Consider the following 17,921-nt stretch of genomic DNA (forward strand, 5'->3'; position numbering starts at 1 on the left):
TTATTGGTCATGAAGAAACAAAGGACTTGCTTGGTGATTGGGCACATGGCGTTAATGGAGAGGTTGGAGCCAGAGATCACTGCAAGTTTTTGAGCTTGGATTCCTGAAAAAATGGCAGTCCTATGGCTAAGAAGAGGGCAGTCAGAGGAAATGACCTGCATAATTTCAAACATATTGAGTTATAGGTGTCATCAGAAAATCTAGTGGAAAGTGTTCAGCAAGTAGTTGTAAATGGCAGATACCGAGGCCTGACAGGGGCTTCCGATGTAGATTTGGAGTTCATCCCCATAATGGTCATAGTTGAAGAACAGAAACGTGTCATTGTGGTATTCCTTCCTGGCACCCAGCACAGCCTGGCAGGGAGCAGGCTGCATTATGCTGTTGAGTGAGAGGATGGGTGAGTGGGAGCCTAGAGAGAGATAGTGCAGTAAGAACCACAGAGGCCCTAGGCTCAAGGCAACTTAATGTCATGGGTATGGAAAGGAAGAGAAGAGAGAATTTTCCAGTAGCTGAAAAAATATATTTTAGCCACTATAAAGCTAACTAAAACTCATGAACTTAGGGTTTGGAAATTTTGTCCTCTGGTTGTTCTTCAGGACTTTGGAGCAGAATCTCTTCTACATACCACGCAAATATGAGCTCATTAATTCTCCCAGTGCAGCTGGAAGAGTGATAGTTAAACAGAGACTCGGTGTAGCTGAGTAACTGACCCGAGGTCACAGGGAAAGTTGATGTCAGAACCAAGATCATGACTCATCTCTTTGCATTCACAATTACTGAACTTTGGAATTATGTACCTACTATTCTGAAATTTGGAATGTCTAAATTTTTTATTGAAAGTGAGTAATATTTTTCCTGCTTTAATCATGTACAGGAGGCACATGTGTACAATTTTCTTTATTGCTCACTTTTTGGAAGTTCTCTGGAATCTATGCTGTGAATACTGGGTCATCTAACAATAACTGGTTGAGTTTTCTGTGTATCTGGCTTGGAACTAAGCCCCAGGGAGATAGTGATGAGCATAAAGACACAATGCTCTCTCTTAGCTCATGGTCTACTTGAGACAGAGGTTTAACAAGCAATTCCACAAATCAATATATAATTACAGAATGTGATAGAAATGAAAGAAAAGTCCAGAGCAAGATGAGAGACACTAAAAGGAGGACTAATTTAGATAGGTGTCTCAGGAAAGGCCTCTTTGAGGAAGTGACCTTGAAAGAAAGACTCAAAATTATAAGATATGTTTCTATCTCATAGAAAGCAAAGACTCAAAATTATATTTCCATGCTATGACTTAGAAAAATAAAATGATAGCAGAGTTTGTCCCTCTTTTCACAGCGCTCCCAAAGCATTCTATATATTCTTCCATCCATTCGTCTGCTCATTCAGTCATCCATTCAACATGTATTTATTGAGCACTTACTGAGTGCCAGGAACTACTCTAAGCAATTGGCAAATAGTGGTGAATAGACAGACAAGGTTTCAGACCTCATGGAACTTCCTTTTAGTGCCTGTGTGTGTGAGTGTGTGGAGGGAAGGGTGGAACAATCTGCGTAGACAGACTGTCAACCTCTGAACAAATATAGAAATAATTTCAGATGGTAATAAGTGCTCTGAGGAAAATAAAATGTGGCAGGGCACTAATTGATACAAAATTCTCTGAGACTTTAATGATGTAAAGGAGCCAGCCGTACAAAGTTGGGAGAAAAGAGCCTCCATGGCAGAGGAAACAGTCACAAGGCCCTTGGTAAAGAGCTTGGCGTGTGAGGAGGGCAGAAAGAAGGCCAGAGTGGTCTGAGGTGGAATTGGAGAGGCAGGCAGGGCTCCGTCATGTAGGACACGCAGGGAGTTTGGACGTTATTCCTTGATGGGACACCATTTGAGGGTTGAAGAAGGGAGTGAAGTCATTTGATTTACGTTTTTGAAAGATGGTTCTGGCTGTGGCATCTGCAGAGAAGTGGCTCGGGACAAGAATGGAAGCAGGTGGCAGTGAGGCAGCTGGAGTCCAGGTATGGGAGGCAGGTGACCTGGACAGGCGGCAGCAGGGGAGATGGACATCTATTGTAACTCTTCTTTGAGTGTATTGTAAGTGTCTGTTGTCATCGGTTGATGCATTCATCCAACAGTCATTTATTGAGTGCGTATTATGTCCTGGGTGCCGTTTTAGTGCTTGGGGGGTGGGGAGGGCGGAGATTCCAGGGAAAACACTAGATGTATGGACCTTGCATTCTGGAGGAGGAGAAAGACAAATGCACAAAACATTTGGTGTTAATCAGGGATAAGCTTGAAGAAAAATACATCAGGATACGGGAAGAGAAAGTGAGAGAGGGTGCTACATCATCTTTTAGGAGTTTCATCTGAGCAGGGGGATTCATCAGCCTGGCACACAGTAGGTTCTCACTAAACCTGTTTAGTGGGTGTGTGAATGACTGGCAGTGAGCCACACAGAGAAAGCATCTTATCTTGGTAATTCCAAAGTCACAAACTCAATATTTAACAGAAGGATTAATTTACTCCTTTCTTTTAATTAATTGGTTCCCTGGAGAATGTACGTGTTTTTAAGATCGTTAACTGCTTGGCACTGAGTGGGGGTGTGAGTGAAAGGGACTGTGGGAGAGCTAGCTTAAAACTTGAGGCACCACTGCCAAATCAATGGGGAAAGCATCCCCAAACCCAGGATGCAAATCACAGGCGACACAGAACTAGACTTTTTGGAATTCATTTTTCCACACAGCTTTCTAGGAATTGCTCTATTGCATAATGAAAAGGAGTGTGGGTGGGGGCCTGATAGAACTTAGAAAAAGAAAAGAGAGAGAGAAAGCTGCCATAGTCTGCACAGGGGACCTTTGCTGGGGCATACGTGACTTGGTCAGCAGGGCCCCACCCTTGTGGTAGGGCGTGTGGGTAATGACGGGTTCTGGGGGTCGAGCAGACCCTTTCAGAACAGCCAGGGAATGCCTTGTGCAAAGCAGGACAAAACCAGAAGCCACCCCTTATACAGACTCCTGGTGCTGGGAGAGTCACAGAAATTAACGAATAGTGAATAATTTTAAGTTGCAATTCTAGCCTTGAAAACAAAAGGAAGATATAAGTAAATTGTCTTAAGTTCTATTAAGTTTGAAAAATAAACCCATCAGCCGGAGGCTGTTCTCTAGCTGGGAAGTCACACTACATGGCATCAAAGCACCCTCTAGTGGAAGAGATGTGAAAATCAGAGAAGTATTTGCAAGTTAAAGCCAGAGATTAAATTGTCTTTTGTGGTTCTTATTACCATGTGGTAATAATATATCTTGTGATCAGTAATTTACAGATTCAAATATTATAATTGCTAAGGTTTTGGTAAAAAAGTGACATGATTATCCATGTATCACAAAGTCACTGTGAAGCAGGATAAATTTTATATGCTCCCCAAACTCCATTTTGCCTTGTGGGAAATTGAGTCCACTGTGGATAAAAGGGCTTCACACACTGGCCATCCCCAGATGCGCAAGTGAGAGAAATGCCAGCCTGAGTCTGGGTCTGGTCCCCTGCCCCTGTCTCCTGGGTGCATCGCTGAAACACACACATAGTGAAGGCTGCTCTGTGAGGCAAACCTCTCACAGAATTATTTTAAACTTGATGTTTTATGGCCTATATGTTTTTGGCACGTTTTCATGGGGGCTGGAGATGGGCTTTTGGTAGGAATGAAAGAAACCTGAGTTGACTGGATCTTGTTGCAGAGAGCCTAGGGAACTATTAAAAAAATCCCAATTTCAGTCCAGTGAGGGGTGATTGAAGGGCTTTCTTTAGTTTTTTTGTTAGTTTGAGCCAGAGGTTTGCTATTCCTGTGGGATATGCTGATATATGTGTGAGGCAAAAGGCAGGACAGTGGCTGAAGTATCACACGGGGTCTAGTTTTTGTGTAGGGCATGCTGCAAAATTAGGCTGCTTCTTGATTCCTTCCACTTTAGGATAAAGTGTCACTTCCGGATGGCGTTTTTAGGGAAGAGTATACTATATAATCGCTGTTTCTAGTCCCTTGGAAACGTCAGTGTAGTAAAAAAATCAGACCTCAGTAACCTTGAGAAAGTTAATTCCTTTATCTGTAAAGTGGTGATAATAATACCTCTCTATAAATTCGGTAAATATTTGTGTTAATGGGTGTTTAGCCCATAAGAGGTGCTCAATGATATTGTTTTATCAACTAGCATAGCTGTTATGAGATGGCAAAACTCCCCTGTTCCGTATGCCCCCCAGATATCAACGACTAGCTGTCTCTGTATCCAAGTTATAAGTCACATGTGAAAGTCTCAAAAAAGAAAAGAAAATCCTTACCTCCATTCCTTTGTCCTTCCCTCCCCATCTCTCTCTTGATATAATTTATATATAATTTATTTAATTAACTATGTAAATAAATATGAGTATATGTAATTTATATTAACAATTTATTTACATATTTGTATATAAATTATTACATATTTATTTTGTAGTATTAACTTTAGATGAATCAACATGTTTTCTTTTTTAAAAAGAAAAGCATTTATATTATTTCCAGTTTTCTAATTACAAAACAATTCTTCCCTTTCTCTCAGTTTCATTTAGTCCTTACTCACAAAGTACCTAGTGATTAGTCATGATCAATATTGGGATGCGTGTCAATGACCAAAGCCCTGCCTTATAGAATTATTGGAATCAACTAGTCTTTCGTGATGCTCCAAAATCATCCCTTTGAGTGCCTCTATCAGAAATGTAGGGAATCAGGACATCCTGTATATTCACCAAGAGAGTTGATTTTTAAAATTGTACGAATCCCCAGGCACACCAGGATGGGGCGTCTGCTTCTCCCTTTTTAGACCCCTTTTGTGAGTAAGACCTTTCCCAGAGAGCTGTAAAAAACCATCATGCTCATTCATTAAGTTTCATTTTAGTTCTCGAAAGTTCAGCAGCTTCTCTGAACATTCTAGTTGGCTTGCTAGAAGGGTTACTCCTCTCATTCAAGACTTTTAAAGTTTTAAAATGTTGGGATGAATAGACTCAGGTGAAAATAGACTGGAGTATGAGATCCAGCTGATGGTTTTGGAATCTCCACTATAATCACATTATTATTTTTTCTGCCAGGCAGTTTATGGCCTCATGAGAAAGGATCATTGAAGAAAAGGAAAGAAAAAAACAACACCTCTGGTTGCAGTTAATGCAATAATTAAATGGAAACTGTATGTTTAAATTGCAGTTGGAATAGGAAATTAAATTGTGCAGAAAAGTGTTATAGATTTGGACAAGTTTTCATACTGTTAATAAATCTATGCATAATTCATTTTCTTGTAGGCTATGACAGAATAGCATAAATAACTTCATTTGTAAGGCTGTGAATTTTTCTGTTCTTATTTTGGTGAAGGCTAAAACTATTTAAATGCTTCTGGATGACTGAATATATAAATGTTTAAAATGAGCAGTTATAATAGGTTTCTAGGCAGATTTGTTTACTTAATATTACTACATTTATTTTCAGATAGTAGCATAGTACAGATGTTGCATAAAGATTGCACCCAATATGGTAAGAGTTTGATAGGAATTTTAAGAAGAGAGAAAAACTCTCTGCTCGAGGAGAAAGCACTCACTCTGGTATTCATTGAGCAAATACTACATGCCAGGCACTGTACTACTCACTTTACAGACATTCCCATTTCATCCTCATGATAGACCCAAAGGCAGGTACATTAACCTCCTTCAACTGATGAGGAAACAGGCTCAAAGAAGGTAGGAGTTAGCCCAAGTTCCCATAGGTGGTTAGTGGCGGAGCAGTGGCTCTGAGCCAGGTATTTTGGGTCTCTCAAACTTGCATTCTTTCCATTACTTGCAGCCTCACACCTTACACACTCAGGTAGGTTTAGCACCTGAGCATCTGAGAGCCAAGGCTGCCTTATTAGGAGGGAGTTTCTTGCTGTGGCAATGGCCAAGCAGTGGCTGAGTTACCAGCACAGCTGTTCTTTGTGTGCTTACAGTAGCCACCACTGTAGTGGCTGTTCTCTGGCTCTCCAGGAGCTGTACCCAGGCCAGTAACGTGAGCCACTGAAACTCAACCTCTCCTTCATGCCAACGAGCTTACTTCGCATATGTGAGGTCTTCATTTTCAGAGGCACGTGGGGACCACAGGCAACCATGGAAGGTGTGATCCATTGTGTCCGCCCTGCAGGAATTGGGAGCATGTGGTCCTGAGCTGCTTGTGTCTGTATTGCTCTGAATTTGAGATTCATAGAGATCATGGCAGTCACCAACAGATTAGTAAATATTGGAGGACTTCTACAAGTGCAGTGTATGTCTGCTTGTAGGATGATACCTATACATTTATAACTAGTTAAGAAGGTATTTCTAGATTAACTGATCAGACTGAGGGCTGTCACCATTCCTCATCCCGCAGATAGCTGCTGATTCTTCAGACAGGTGCAGGAGGGAGGGGATGGTTAAGGCAGTGGACCTGCTCCACTCCTTACTGGCTGCGTGACCTTGGGCAAGGCTTAACCTCCAAGCCTCATTTCCTCATCTATACAGTGGGGTGATAACAGTACCTGTCTCACAGGGTTATGAGGATTGAGTGAAATAATTTTATAGAATACTTGGTACATATTAAGTACTCAACAATTGTTAGTTGTTATTTTTTTCTCCTTCCTCTGCTAGACCTTCCTAGACCCTTCCTCTGCTGCTAGGAAGAGCTAATATAGGTATTAAAATTGGCAGGAGCAGAAGCAGCACAATACATCCATCCCCCAGCCCTGTCCTATTTACCACTAGTTAATGACTTGTATTGACTAGGAATCACTTTGGGAGTCCATTAGCCAATAGTAAGGGTCTAATCTTTTGCCACTCAGGGAAATGATCGCCAATCTAAGTCAACGGTCGGATCCAGCGACAACTCATCTCCTCAGCCCCCAAAGAGGAAAGGGAAAAAAGAAGATGCGAATTCGGAAAAACCCACGAAAGAGAAACAAAATGTAAAGTTAAAGGATTCACCACAACCAATTCCGAACAGTGGTAAGTTTGTTGTTGTTATTATTAATTAGCATTATCTTAAGGCTCTGATACAATTTTAATTCTTTTTTTTTTTTTTGTGAGGAAGATTAGCTTGTGCTAACATCTGCCAATCCTCCTCTTTTTGCTGAGGAAGACTGGCCCTGGGCTAACATCCGTGCCGATCTTCCTCCACTTTATATGGGATGCCGCCACAGCATGGCTTACCAAGCAGTGCATCTGTGCACGCCCGGGATCCGAACCAGTGAACCCCAGGCCGCCGCAGCGGAGCGCGCGCACTTAACCGCTTGCGCCACTGGGCTGGCCCCCAATTTTAATTCTTAATTAGATCCATTTGTTTCCATGGGCCCACAGAAGATACTCCCGATTGTCATATATGATAGTTTTCAAAGAAGACTTTTTGTGCATGAAAGATCCTACTGTTTTGTATGTTTAACTTCCATTTGTAATTAGAAGTTGTGCTATGAGGACTTGTGTTTTGAGATAAAATATTTCTTGCGGTGGTCTTATAAAAAAAGGTAAATTTTACCATCCTGTGCTCTTACTGACAGTGCTTGATTAACATTTTTACCAACTACTCTTGACAGCGATCTCTCTTACTTGTGTGTCTACAACTCTTGTCTCCATTCATTACAATTTATATTTAGTCATAGATCACCTTTCCTGAAAAGATGTTTTACTAATTTTACTGATACCCAAGAGAATACAAAACATACACAAAACTTTACCAATAAGCTATGTATATCAAAATTAGTTATGTAGTTTTATCTTAAATTACCAGCTGAGAGATGGTATAAAATAAATTTTTTGAAAAAAATCTGCATTAGTACGAGATTTCAGGATAAAAGTGTGATGAACTAAGGACATATACGTCAAAATTGTGCATATTCACCTTAGAGTTTTTGGAAGACGGGCTGTTTTTGGTTTCATTTCAAGCGTATTCTCAGTGAGCCCAGTGCATGAGAGTGGAGTGATGCTGCGGGCAGGGAGGGGTGGCTGGGGCACAGCCCAGTGGAGTGATTGCTTCTCCTTCCCCCTGGGATCCACTCACATGCCCTGCAGGGGACATCCTGGGGTGCCCCGGAAGAGGATGGATGGGATAAGCTTTCAGATTCATGGACAGAGCTCCATCTTCCACCTGGGAGCTCCAGCTCATTTCAAAGTCGATATGAAGAGTTACGTGAGAATTGCAGCTAATGTAGGCTTCACAACTGAGGAGATGGCATGAACTCATGGGAAGGTTTAGAAGATGCTGAACACATGATTAAAGAGTCAGAAGAAAGGTGTGCGAGACTAGGTTAAAAGAACAGTCTAAATGAATGAGCCAATTACATAAAGAACGAGTAGAGGAGAATTTAAATCTCCAAAGATTTAAATGATAGAGATTAGCTGGAAGTCGAAGTCCTAGATTCTTGTCCCAGTTCTGCTGTTGACCTTGGGCAAATCACTTAACTTTTTTGGGCCTTATTAGCTATCTGCAAAATGTAGGTTCATATTAAGATTTATCTTGCAAGTTTTGCTTGTCTTTAAATTTATGCAATCCTTTTCATGACCATGAAACAAGGAGGCTAGGGTGAAATGCCGTCAACAAATGTTTGTTGAATGCTTATTGTATGACAGGCACCAAAGGGAAAAAGCTAGCCTGGAAGAACATGCTGTACCTTGAGCATTAAAAATAATAGAGGCTTTATTTTAATCAATATGTACTAGATCGTAAAGCCCCTAAGGCCATCGGCTGTGTCTTACTAGTTTTGTTTTAATCCCCAACAACTGGCACAGGTCTCATAGATTTGAGACACTTAATAAATACTGATTAATGAATGATGGAAGTTACAAAATAGGTAAGTCTCTGTAATACTTTAAAAACCACTAAGAAACAGGACCCATTTTCAACTTGGCGTGAATTATTTTTTTATTAAAGGCTTTTATAAAATATTGCTTGCTTATTTTCTGTGAGGCTCTTATTAGCTTACAAAAATCCCAAATTCTCCTTCCACTATATTTTTCAAAAGTCTGTAGATTTAGTAGTTGTCCCTCAGGAGAAAGGGAACCACCATCTTTTCAGGTTCTTATTTGTAGAAACTTGAGAACACAAGAGGCTGTATCAACATTTTCCTCTTTCCTAGGAAAGTAACCTTTATTAAAAGCTGAATTATAAGTATTTTTGCTTTTGTAGAAATTCACAAATAGTTTTCAACTACAGCTGTATCTGTGGGGATGAAAATAACAAAAACATGTTGAACACTGAAGCAAGTCATATTTTAAAAACGCTAAGAAAAGGTAGAAACTCTCAGCTCTTCTTTCCTTGTCTTTAGAGAATCCTGCAGTTGTTTTAGATAATTGCCCATTTTAAGTGTATATTTTCCAATGCAGTTTTATAATGTGCAGATTATAGGTTTTTAACTGCTGGATCTCATTGTTACATAGAACAACAACAGCTGGTGTCTTTCAAATGAAGGTTTTGGGGACTGAAATTATTCCCCAGTGAGAGGCTTATACCACTGATCTAGAAGCGTATAGGAGAGTTTAGACGGAGCATTTTGTATCTTTTTGTCTTGATAGAAAGAACATATGACCTGGGAAATGAATCTTGGCTTCCAAAAACAATTTTTCCAGGGAAAATGAAAAAAGATTTTGTGCAGTTCACTAGATTAAATCATCACTTGATAAATTTAAAGGTATTAGTTTAAATCCATACTTTTGAAAATTGAGCTATTTCTCCTTATCAGATCTTCTTCCAGATGTCTTTGGCTATAGAAGTTTCCAGGTTATAATATCAAAATTGTCTCTCTTTCTTGTTCTCTTTTTTTGGCTCCTTAATTCAGCGTTCATATTCATTTATTATTGCAGTTGCTTTTTGTTTTAATGTCCTCTGTTTTAGTAATTAGAACCAAGTGTGCATTTGGATATTCATGTCTCAAGAGGCCTCTTATTCCTTAGAAAGATAAAAACAATAAGGACTTGAAACGAAGTGAAAGGGAAGGTGTGTGGCGAGTCAAGATAATGACTAAAAAATGCACGAATTTAATACTGAATTGCACATTTGAAAGTTGCTAAGTGAGTAGATCTTAAAAGTTCTCATCACTAGAAAAAAATTTGTGTAACTATGTATGGGGACGGATGTTAACTAGACTTATTAGGACGGATGTTAACTAGACTTATTATTGTGGTCATTTCACAATATACACAAATATTGAATCAAAAAATGCAAGAATTTTGTTTTAGAGATGAAACATCGTTTTTTCTACTTAAAAATATTTTAAATTTGGAATTAAGTAATCTATTCAATTTTATTTCAAAGTGTTAAGTTTTAGAGTTAGGATGAATATCTATGATTATTTTATAGCATATGTTAAATTGTGCAAAGTTTTGATCCAGTGTTCTTTACCTATATACTGTTCTCGTGTTAATTAGAAAAAAGAGACTTCGTAGGCTATCTTGATTTTTTTAATAATTAAGATTGTAGTCATACATTTTGTCCTTTTTTTACTGCTGGTATTTACCGAAATTCTGACATCTAATGCTGTGTGAATGAGCAGTGCTGATATCAGTCTGTAGATGGCAACCTGGGTCTAATTTTATTTCTTTTTCTTTTTTTTTTTTTTTTTTGACTGTTTCTCTCTATAATAGTAAAGCTTAATAATTCAAGCAGAGCAGTGACATATTTCTTCAGGGAAACAAATCCCATTTTCTTTTGGTAGCCAAGATGCAAAGTGAGATTGGTTGGTGATTGATGAAGTTGGGTGTGAAATGCATTTTTAGTGCTGCATTTAAATACCAGCTTAACTGGCCAGCGTGTGTCTTCGTTACACTTTCCACTTGGGTTTCGGTGTCTTGAGATATGTTTTAGAGGCTGTTAACTAGCTACACTCTCTACCACGAGCAAAGTAGCAATGATAATTGTTTTGAAATGGTATTTTGGGATTGATTATATTCATTGACATTTTTAATATTTTCTACGTGAAAAAATTTGGTGTTTTTAGAACGCTTGGAACACAGACAGGGTAGTGAATTTAGGGATCCTTAGAAATATTGAAAAGGCTGCAGAGAAAATAGCCTGGTCTGTGTTGCTATGGCTTATGTGGTGTCGATAATTATAAATACTTTTCAAAAGCAGAGTATTAAAATGTAAGCAAAAACAAGACTTGTTTTCTTTTGAAGGATGTGATTCTGTTTGCATGTGTGGGCGCGTGCAAACACACACACACACGCACACCAACTAGTATCCTTGATGCAGTTCCTGGCTTATCCCCAGCATCGTTCTGTGATAGCTCCCAAGGAACTTGTGATGTTTAGACTCCTGATGAATGATGGGGAGCAGGTGCAGTGCCGGGGAAGCATGACTGAATGTGATGACCTTGCTGGGTGACTGCCCTCGAGCAGTCATGCTCTTGAATTTTCTAATAGCTACAACCTGCACATGGTTTGCTGCGTTGCCCCAAGCGTGAAGCATTACTGCAATCCATCCTCAGAGTCATGTCCCGGGTCCCTGAAACTTGAGCTTCTTGGATTCAGCTGATGAACCAGCTCAGGCACTTGAATGGTTCCCGGTCACAAGAGACTCTGAAGATAAAACAGGAAGCACGTTTTTCAAATGTACTCTCCCAAGTCTCACCCTCCAAAGAGTATCGTGTACCAGAAGGAAGTATCTAAGAAGGCACCAGCATGGCTTCACAAAGCAGGGCACTGCTTTTGTTTAATAAGCTAAGGTAAGATTTATGATACATTGGTGTCTGTTGCCACCATACTCACCCTATGACAGGGAAATACAGATTTTCTATTCATTGATTGTGGCTTCCCATCTCAATGGCAGTGTTGTGGGATATGGGTCAAATTTTACTACGTCAAGTGCTAGTGTGATAAAAATTTGTAAAATAAGCCTTTTTCCGTGTCTCAATGACCTTTGTTGGAATGACATATTGTACAACAAAATTCTAGTACAGCAAGGGGTTTTAGTAATTTCTTCAAGTTTTATTGTGTTATTCAAATTCTGTTAATAAAAGTTAGTTTAGGAATGTATACTTTGCTGTTCACTTTAGTGCTGAGAGACTGAAAAATTAGAGGCTGGCTGAATGCCAGTAAGATGTTTATCTGAGTTTGAGAGGAGTAAGATACTAGCCCTTTTTAGAAAATATTCTTTTCATATCCAGCCCTTGTACACGCTTTGTACACTGGAGGGAGAAGCAGCGTGAGAAAAGCATTCTTTTACAGCTGATATAGGGTTGAGGCCTCAGCAGTAAACTTCTTTTGGGGGCTATTTTTTATATAGCCCAGGGTTGCGGTGTGAAGATACTTTTTTGTTTTCAAAAGGAGGAGTTTGTGAGCTGTTGAATTACATAGATGTTTCCAAACTTTCAGAAGATTTTATTCCAGACATTCATTGTAAGTAGGTATTTTGTTACTCACATTGCGTTTTCCATACAAGTAGCCCATAAAGTTCTATATAACCCATAATGCATCTTAATTCTTGCACTGTACTCACGATGCCACGTAAGATAGCTGCGGTGTGCGAGAATGTTTCTAGCGGGAAAGTGAGCTAGAAGTTCCATTTCAGAATGCCAGAAACTCATGTGCCTCTGCTACAGAGGGATGCAGAACTGCCCTAGGTCAAATTACTGGTGTAGGCCAGAGCCTTGAGGTTAGGGATCCAACTGGGTTTGGGTCTGAGGAGGAATGCAAAGGTGGAGGGGCTGGACCTAGAATTTCAGGAGGGGGACACTGAAGTCTGGGCTGAGGTTCTTTTATTAGTTGATGCTCTGCAAGAGGATGATGTTGGGATTGTCTCATCTTCATTTTTCCCCTAGCTTAGGCCTGCCCACCTCCCTTTTCATAGATGCTATCCATTACTTCTCAACAGGTCGTGTTTCTTTCGTGGCCCATCAAGGACTCTGACAAATTTCACAGCATTTCTTTGATTCTGCTGCCTCCAAAGTTAGCTCTGAGCTTTTCTGTAGCTTGCTGTAGAGAAAACGTGGATCCATACCAGTGATGAGTTTCTGACACACCAAAGGCTGAAGTGTGATTCATCTACATTTCAGAAAAAGATCTACTTTTCAGAAAAGTTGAGTCACCCTGGCTGGGCATGTCATCATGGGATCTGAGGTAGGGCCCAGACTGAAGTCGTTAGGGAGGGGTGTGATGTCAGGAATGTCCATGAGATGCTGGTGACAGGGTGGCAGGAGGGGGAAGAAGTAGCCAGAGGATTTATTACTTTCCTCCCTCGCCAACTTCCTCTTCTTTCTGCCAGCCCTGTGGTGAGATAGATTAGGATGAGGGCCCGGTCCATTAGAGTTTCAGCGGCTCCTCGGCCATCATTCACACATGAGACACAGATAAGCACCCAGCAGAGTATCCTGCTCAGAGTAGTGCTCAGCATTTGTTGAGTGTGTGTGGTTGTGTGTATGTGCAGGTCCATTATGCCTACATTTGTGGTGACAATTGAAATTAAGGGCTACAAATTCCGAACAGTGAGTAATGGTACAATTCTGATACCCATGCTTTAGAATATCTCAACTGTGGATTTTAATCTGATGTTTTATAAGCTTCATCTACAAATCCTCAGAATTAGGTAACAGCATTTCCCTAGTTTTACAAATGGGGAAAAAAGAGGAGAAACCAGTTATCCCAGAGTCAAGGGTATGTCAATGGCTAGTGGTTTCTGGAAATTGCCACGCTGACACGTAGCTAGCTAAGAGGTGGACATTCTCATGTGATTATCTGTAGGGCCTTGATGCCCGTGAGTCCAGGGGAGGGGTGAGGGAGGCTTTCACATGTGTTTTGACCTATCTCCCTTTAGTGGTAAGAGTGTTGATGTATCCTGAAGCTTATCTGAGAGATTGGAGGAGTTCTCATTTTTCTCCTCTTCCATGCTTCAGTATTTCATATTCTCTTTGTAAATGAGAGTGGTTGATTTGAGCCCTTTGTGTTTTCTAGGTGGTAGCAGTTAGTTTATTACTGACAAGGAGATTTTCCTCTCTAGCAATGTGGTATAATAATGGGTCTGCTCTACTCTCACACATACCAGGCTAGGACTGAGTCTAAGTCTTCAGCATTCAGACCTTGAGAATTTTCAGAATTTGAGAACCTTGAAGAAGATGGATATTTTTGAGGTTGACCTCTAGTTTATTTATTAAATGGCCAAATCCAATTTTTTTTTACAGTTACTTGAATATCCTAGGACTTAAACTCTTGTAACCCAAGCCCTTCTCTGCATCTGAATTTCCTCCCTCATGTTTCATGAATCTTTAGACTTCTGAACTCCGTTTGCTATATCAGAATACTACTTTCATTTCTTCCGTAAACATTTATTGAGTGCTTACTATGTACCACACACTTTGCTAATCACCAGGGCAACTCCATTTTCTCTCTCTTGCAATAATTGCTTAGCACTTACACATTTTCTTCGAGTAGTCATAGTTGTATCTTATCAAGAAATTTTCCTTGATGAAGTAGAAGCAATTTCCTTCTCCAGTTCAATGACCAAACTCCATTCACCACCCATAAATGCTAAAATGTGTTTATATTGTAAGCACTGACATCTTCTCCTTCTTGATATTAAGTCATCTCCTGGATTGCTGTCCATGTGGAAAGTAGTACAGTACCAGAGTACCATTTCTACTAAGATGTATTTAGTATGGTGTCTGAAACAGGTACGAAATACTGCTTGGTATAATAAGGTAGGGGAGGGATATTTCCCCACTCATATAATATACTGGGACTCATTTGTAGACTGTGGCCTATTTTATATATAAACTCTATTTTTATTCTTCTCTGTTACCCTAAGTTGTTTTCAAAATAATAAATAACCTTTATTGCCAATCACCTTGCAGCATCCTGTCACAATGGGGATAAAGATAAAGAGAAAATGTCTGTAAAGTACTTCTGAGCTATGTAGGTTTAAAGCTAACTATTTATTCTTATTTTATACAATTGGATGATAACACCAAATTGTTTCTGTGAATTGGGCAAGGTTACATTTCCTTTAAAATGCCATAATAAAAATCATTTTTCACAGGGAGGTCGGCAGAACTGACAGGGCCTCTGTGCCCCTGCACAAGTTAAGAGCACGTGTCTGTCACCTTTGGACTGATCATAGCTGGCTTTCTCCCAGGCTTGTTTTGCTTGATGGGAAAGGTGCCAACACAAAGGGGGAGTCATTTTATGGAGAGTACTTGTGCCATAGTAAGAAACAGGAATCCTCCACCCAAATCATTGAGGACGACTTCTTAGGCCTGGGCTGGCAGCCCAGCACCCTGCACTGCTTCTTCACGACCCCTTGAGATTGCATAGAGCTTCTGGATGATCTTAAGGTGGATGCTCTTATCCAGGGAACAGCTTGTCATTTCCTAAAGGGGGTTCCGTGGAGCACTAGTTTTATGGGTTCTTAATAGATGTTTCTTGTAATAAGAGTTCTATGTTCAAACATAAATTTGGAAAATGTTGAATTATACAAAGTTAAGCCATTTTCTTTGCTACAGGATTTATCAGAGACTTTCATATGGAAATATTCCATGCTTTTTCAGACTTTGAATCCCTGTTACTGAAGAACATTGTTCTCTATAGCACAATTTGAGAAGCACTGGGGTACTCGAATAAGCAGTGTTTCCACACATTACTGCTTTCTTGACTGTTGAACAGTGTGGGGAATTTCTGATGAAAATTAAGTAAGACACCTTCTTTTTGTGTGGTTCTGATCAGATCAATAGCTAACATAAACAGCTCACATTTTCTGGGTGTTTACCATGTGCAAGGACTAGACTGAGTACTTACGTATACAATCTCATTGATCTTCATATCAGTCCTATGACGTAGGTATCGTTATTATTATCATCATCCCCATTTTAGTAATAAAGAAACTAAAGCACTGAAGAGTTAAGACGTTTGCGTATGATCAAACGAGCGGCCAGTAATGGGGGCTCAGACCCACTGTTTCAGTCTGTCGTAGATTGCTTTCTGGGTGTGAATCTGGGCATTGAGTTTTACACGGAACTCAAATCCAGGCAGTGAAACTCTGGATCCTATGCTCTTCAGGGCTAGAGTCTACTGTCCCATTGATCAACAAACAGTATAGGAATTCACAATGGCGTGTGTATAGGAACCAAGAATCATGTTTATTAGTGATGGGAAAAATAAAACTGACAGCATGCTTTTAAAAGCCCTCATGTTTAGACAGATTGAAGAATTATAGCAAGACCCAAGGCCACGTTTTGTTTTATACCCTGCCTCACTGTGTTTGGTTCCCTTACTGGTTATAAAGGAATTTAATGAGATTTCATGGCAGTGGGAGAGAAGGTCTAATACCCTCACTGAATAAGATGGTGGATCCAGGGTCAAGGTGAGGAAAACTCACTTCCTCTAAGACCCCTGCCTTAGGTCTGATACCCCTTCTACTGAGTAGGCTTCCTCTACCCCTTTTAATCACACACATGCGCGATACACACATCTACACACCCCACTGCTACTCTAACACCATCTTATTCAGCACCTTGTGTTCCTCTAAGTTGCATTTATATAAGAGACCACTCAGTCTTTGGCAGATAGACATATGTGCACAATTTGAATTGTGAAATTTTAAATTCTGGGTTCCCAGAACAGTATTTCACAAAGAGTTCTTCCTATGCTTAGTTAATGGCCAAATTAAGCTCTTTCCAAAAACAAGCACAAAAACTGGTCTTCTTTCCATAGGCTGTCTTGACATGCAGGGGCTACAGAGTAGGGCTGTTGATGGTGCTGTTTTACAAAATACATAGAGCAGAACTCACTGGGTAGCCTAGCAGTTTCATTTATTTTCTTCTTGAAACACTCTTTCTGAAACACTCACACTCTGTGGAGCCCTCACATCTCTGGTTCCAGTCTGCAGAGGTTGCCTTCTGGACTTGCATACATACTTGCAGCACGTATGTTGTCTTAGATTTCCCTCCATGATTGGTCTGGGAATTCCTTTTGCTTCTCTTCTGTGTAGATCTGAGTTCCAGGGTCTTATGTCTACTGCTTCTTGGTTCACTCCATTTTGGCAGAACATATTCTCCAGTAGTTTTCTGAGAATGGGTAGTTAGATGGTCATTAGGTTTTGAGACCCAGTGAAAAGAAAGTCTCTCCCTGTTTCTCTACTCCACTCACGGCTCTCCTCTCAGTACTCTCCAGAACTCTGTGATACCAGATTGTGTGAGTTTTTTTCCCCACACCAAGCAATTCTCCAATCTTTGCGGACAACAGCTGGGTGTCCTACAATTTAATTCAATTGTGACACTATCTACCAGGGATTAGCGAAGACCCCATAGGTTGAGGGCTCAGTCCCACAAGGCTGTCACGCCCCCCAACTCCCCACAACACACACACACACACACACACACACACACACTTCAGATGCCAATCTCAAGTCCAGGTTGCTTCCTGTGCGTCTGACTGACCAGTATAAATTGGAGGTTCCCATGACCTCTCCTTGAGTTTGATAATTTGCTAGATTAGCTCATAGAACTCAGGAAAATAGTTTATTTACTAGATTACTCATTTATTATAATGATGTTTATAATGTATATAATGTTTATAATGTATAATGTTGATTATAACAGCCAAATGGACGAGATGAATAGGGCAAAGTATGGGGGAAGGGATGTGGATCTTCCATGCCCTTCCGGCATGACCATGTGTTCACCCACCTGGAAGCTCTCCAAAGCCCTTTGTATAGGATTTTTTAAATAGAGGTTTCATTATGTAGGCATGGTGATTAACTCATTGTTAATCATTGGCCATTAGTGATTAACTCAACCTCCAGCCCCTCCCCTCTCCCGAGAGGTGGGGGTGGGAGTGGGACTGAAAGTTCTAGTCCTCTGATCATGTGGTTGGGTCCCCTGGCAACCAGCTCCCCTTCCTTATAAGCTTTCTAAAAGTCACCTTATTAGCATAAACTCAGATGT

The 17,921-nt window shown here is 40.3% G+C and overlaps 1 protein-coding gene across 3 annotated transcripts in view; it reads left to right on the forward strand.

The window, feature by feature from the left end:
* Positions 1-17,921, forward strand: part of DCDC2 (doublecortin domain containing 2) — a 165,877-nt gene that overhangs the window by 63,916 nt on the left and 84,040 nt on the right. For all 3 annotated transcript variants that reach the window (XM_058555163.1, XM_058555164.1, XM_058555165.1), the window contains one exon: positions 6,846-7,008. In XM_058555163.1, coding sequence (XP_058411146.1) covers positions 6,846-7,008 — 163 coding nt within the window. The remainder of the gene's footprint in view (positions 1-6,845; positions 7,009-17,921) is intronic.

Source organism: Diceros bicornis, chromosome 14 (assembly GCF_020826845.1).
Source record: "Diceros bicornis minor isolate mBicDic1 chromosome 14, mDicBic1.mat.cur, whole genome shotgun sequence".
NCBI classification, from domain to species: Eukaryota; Metazoa; Chordata; class Mammalia; order Perissodactyla; family Rhinocerotidae; genus Diceros; species Diceros bicornis.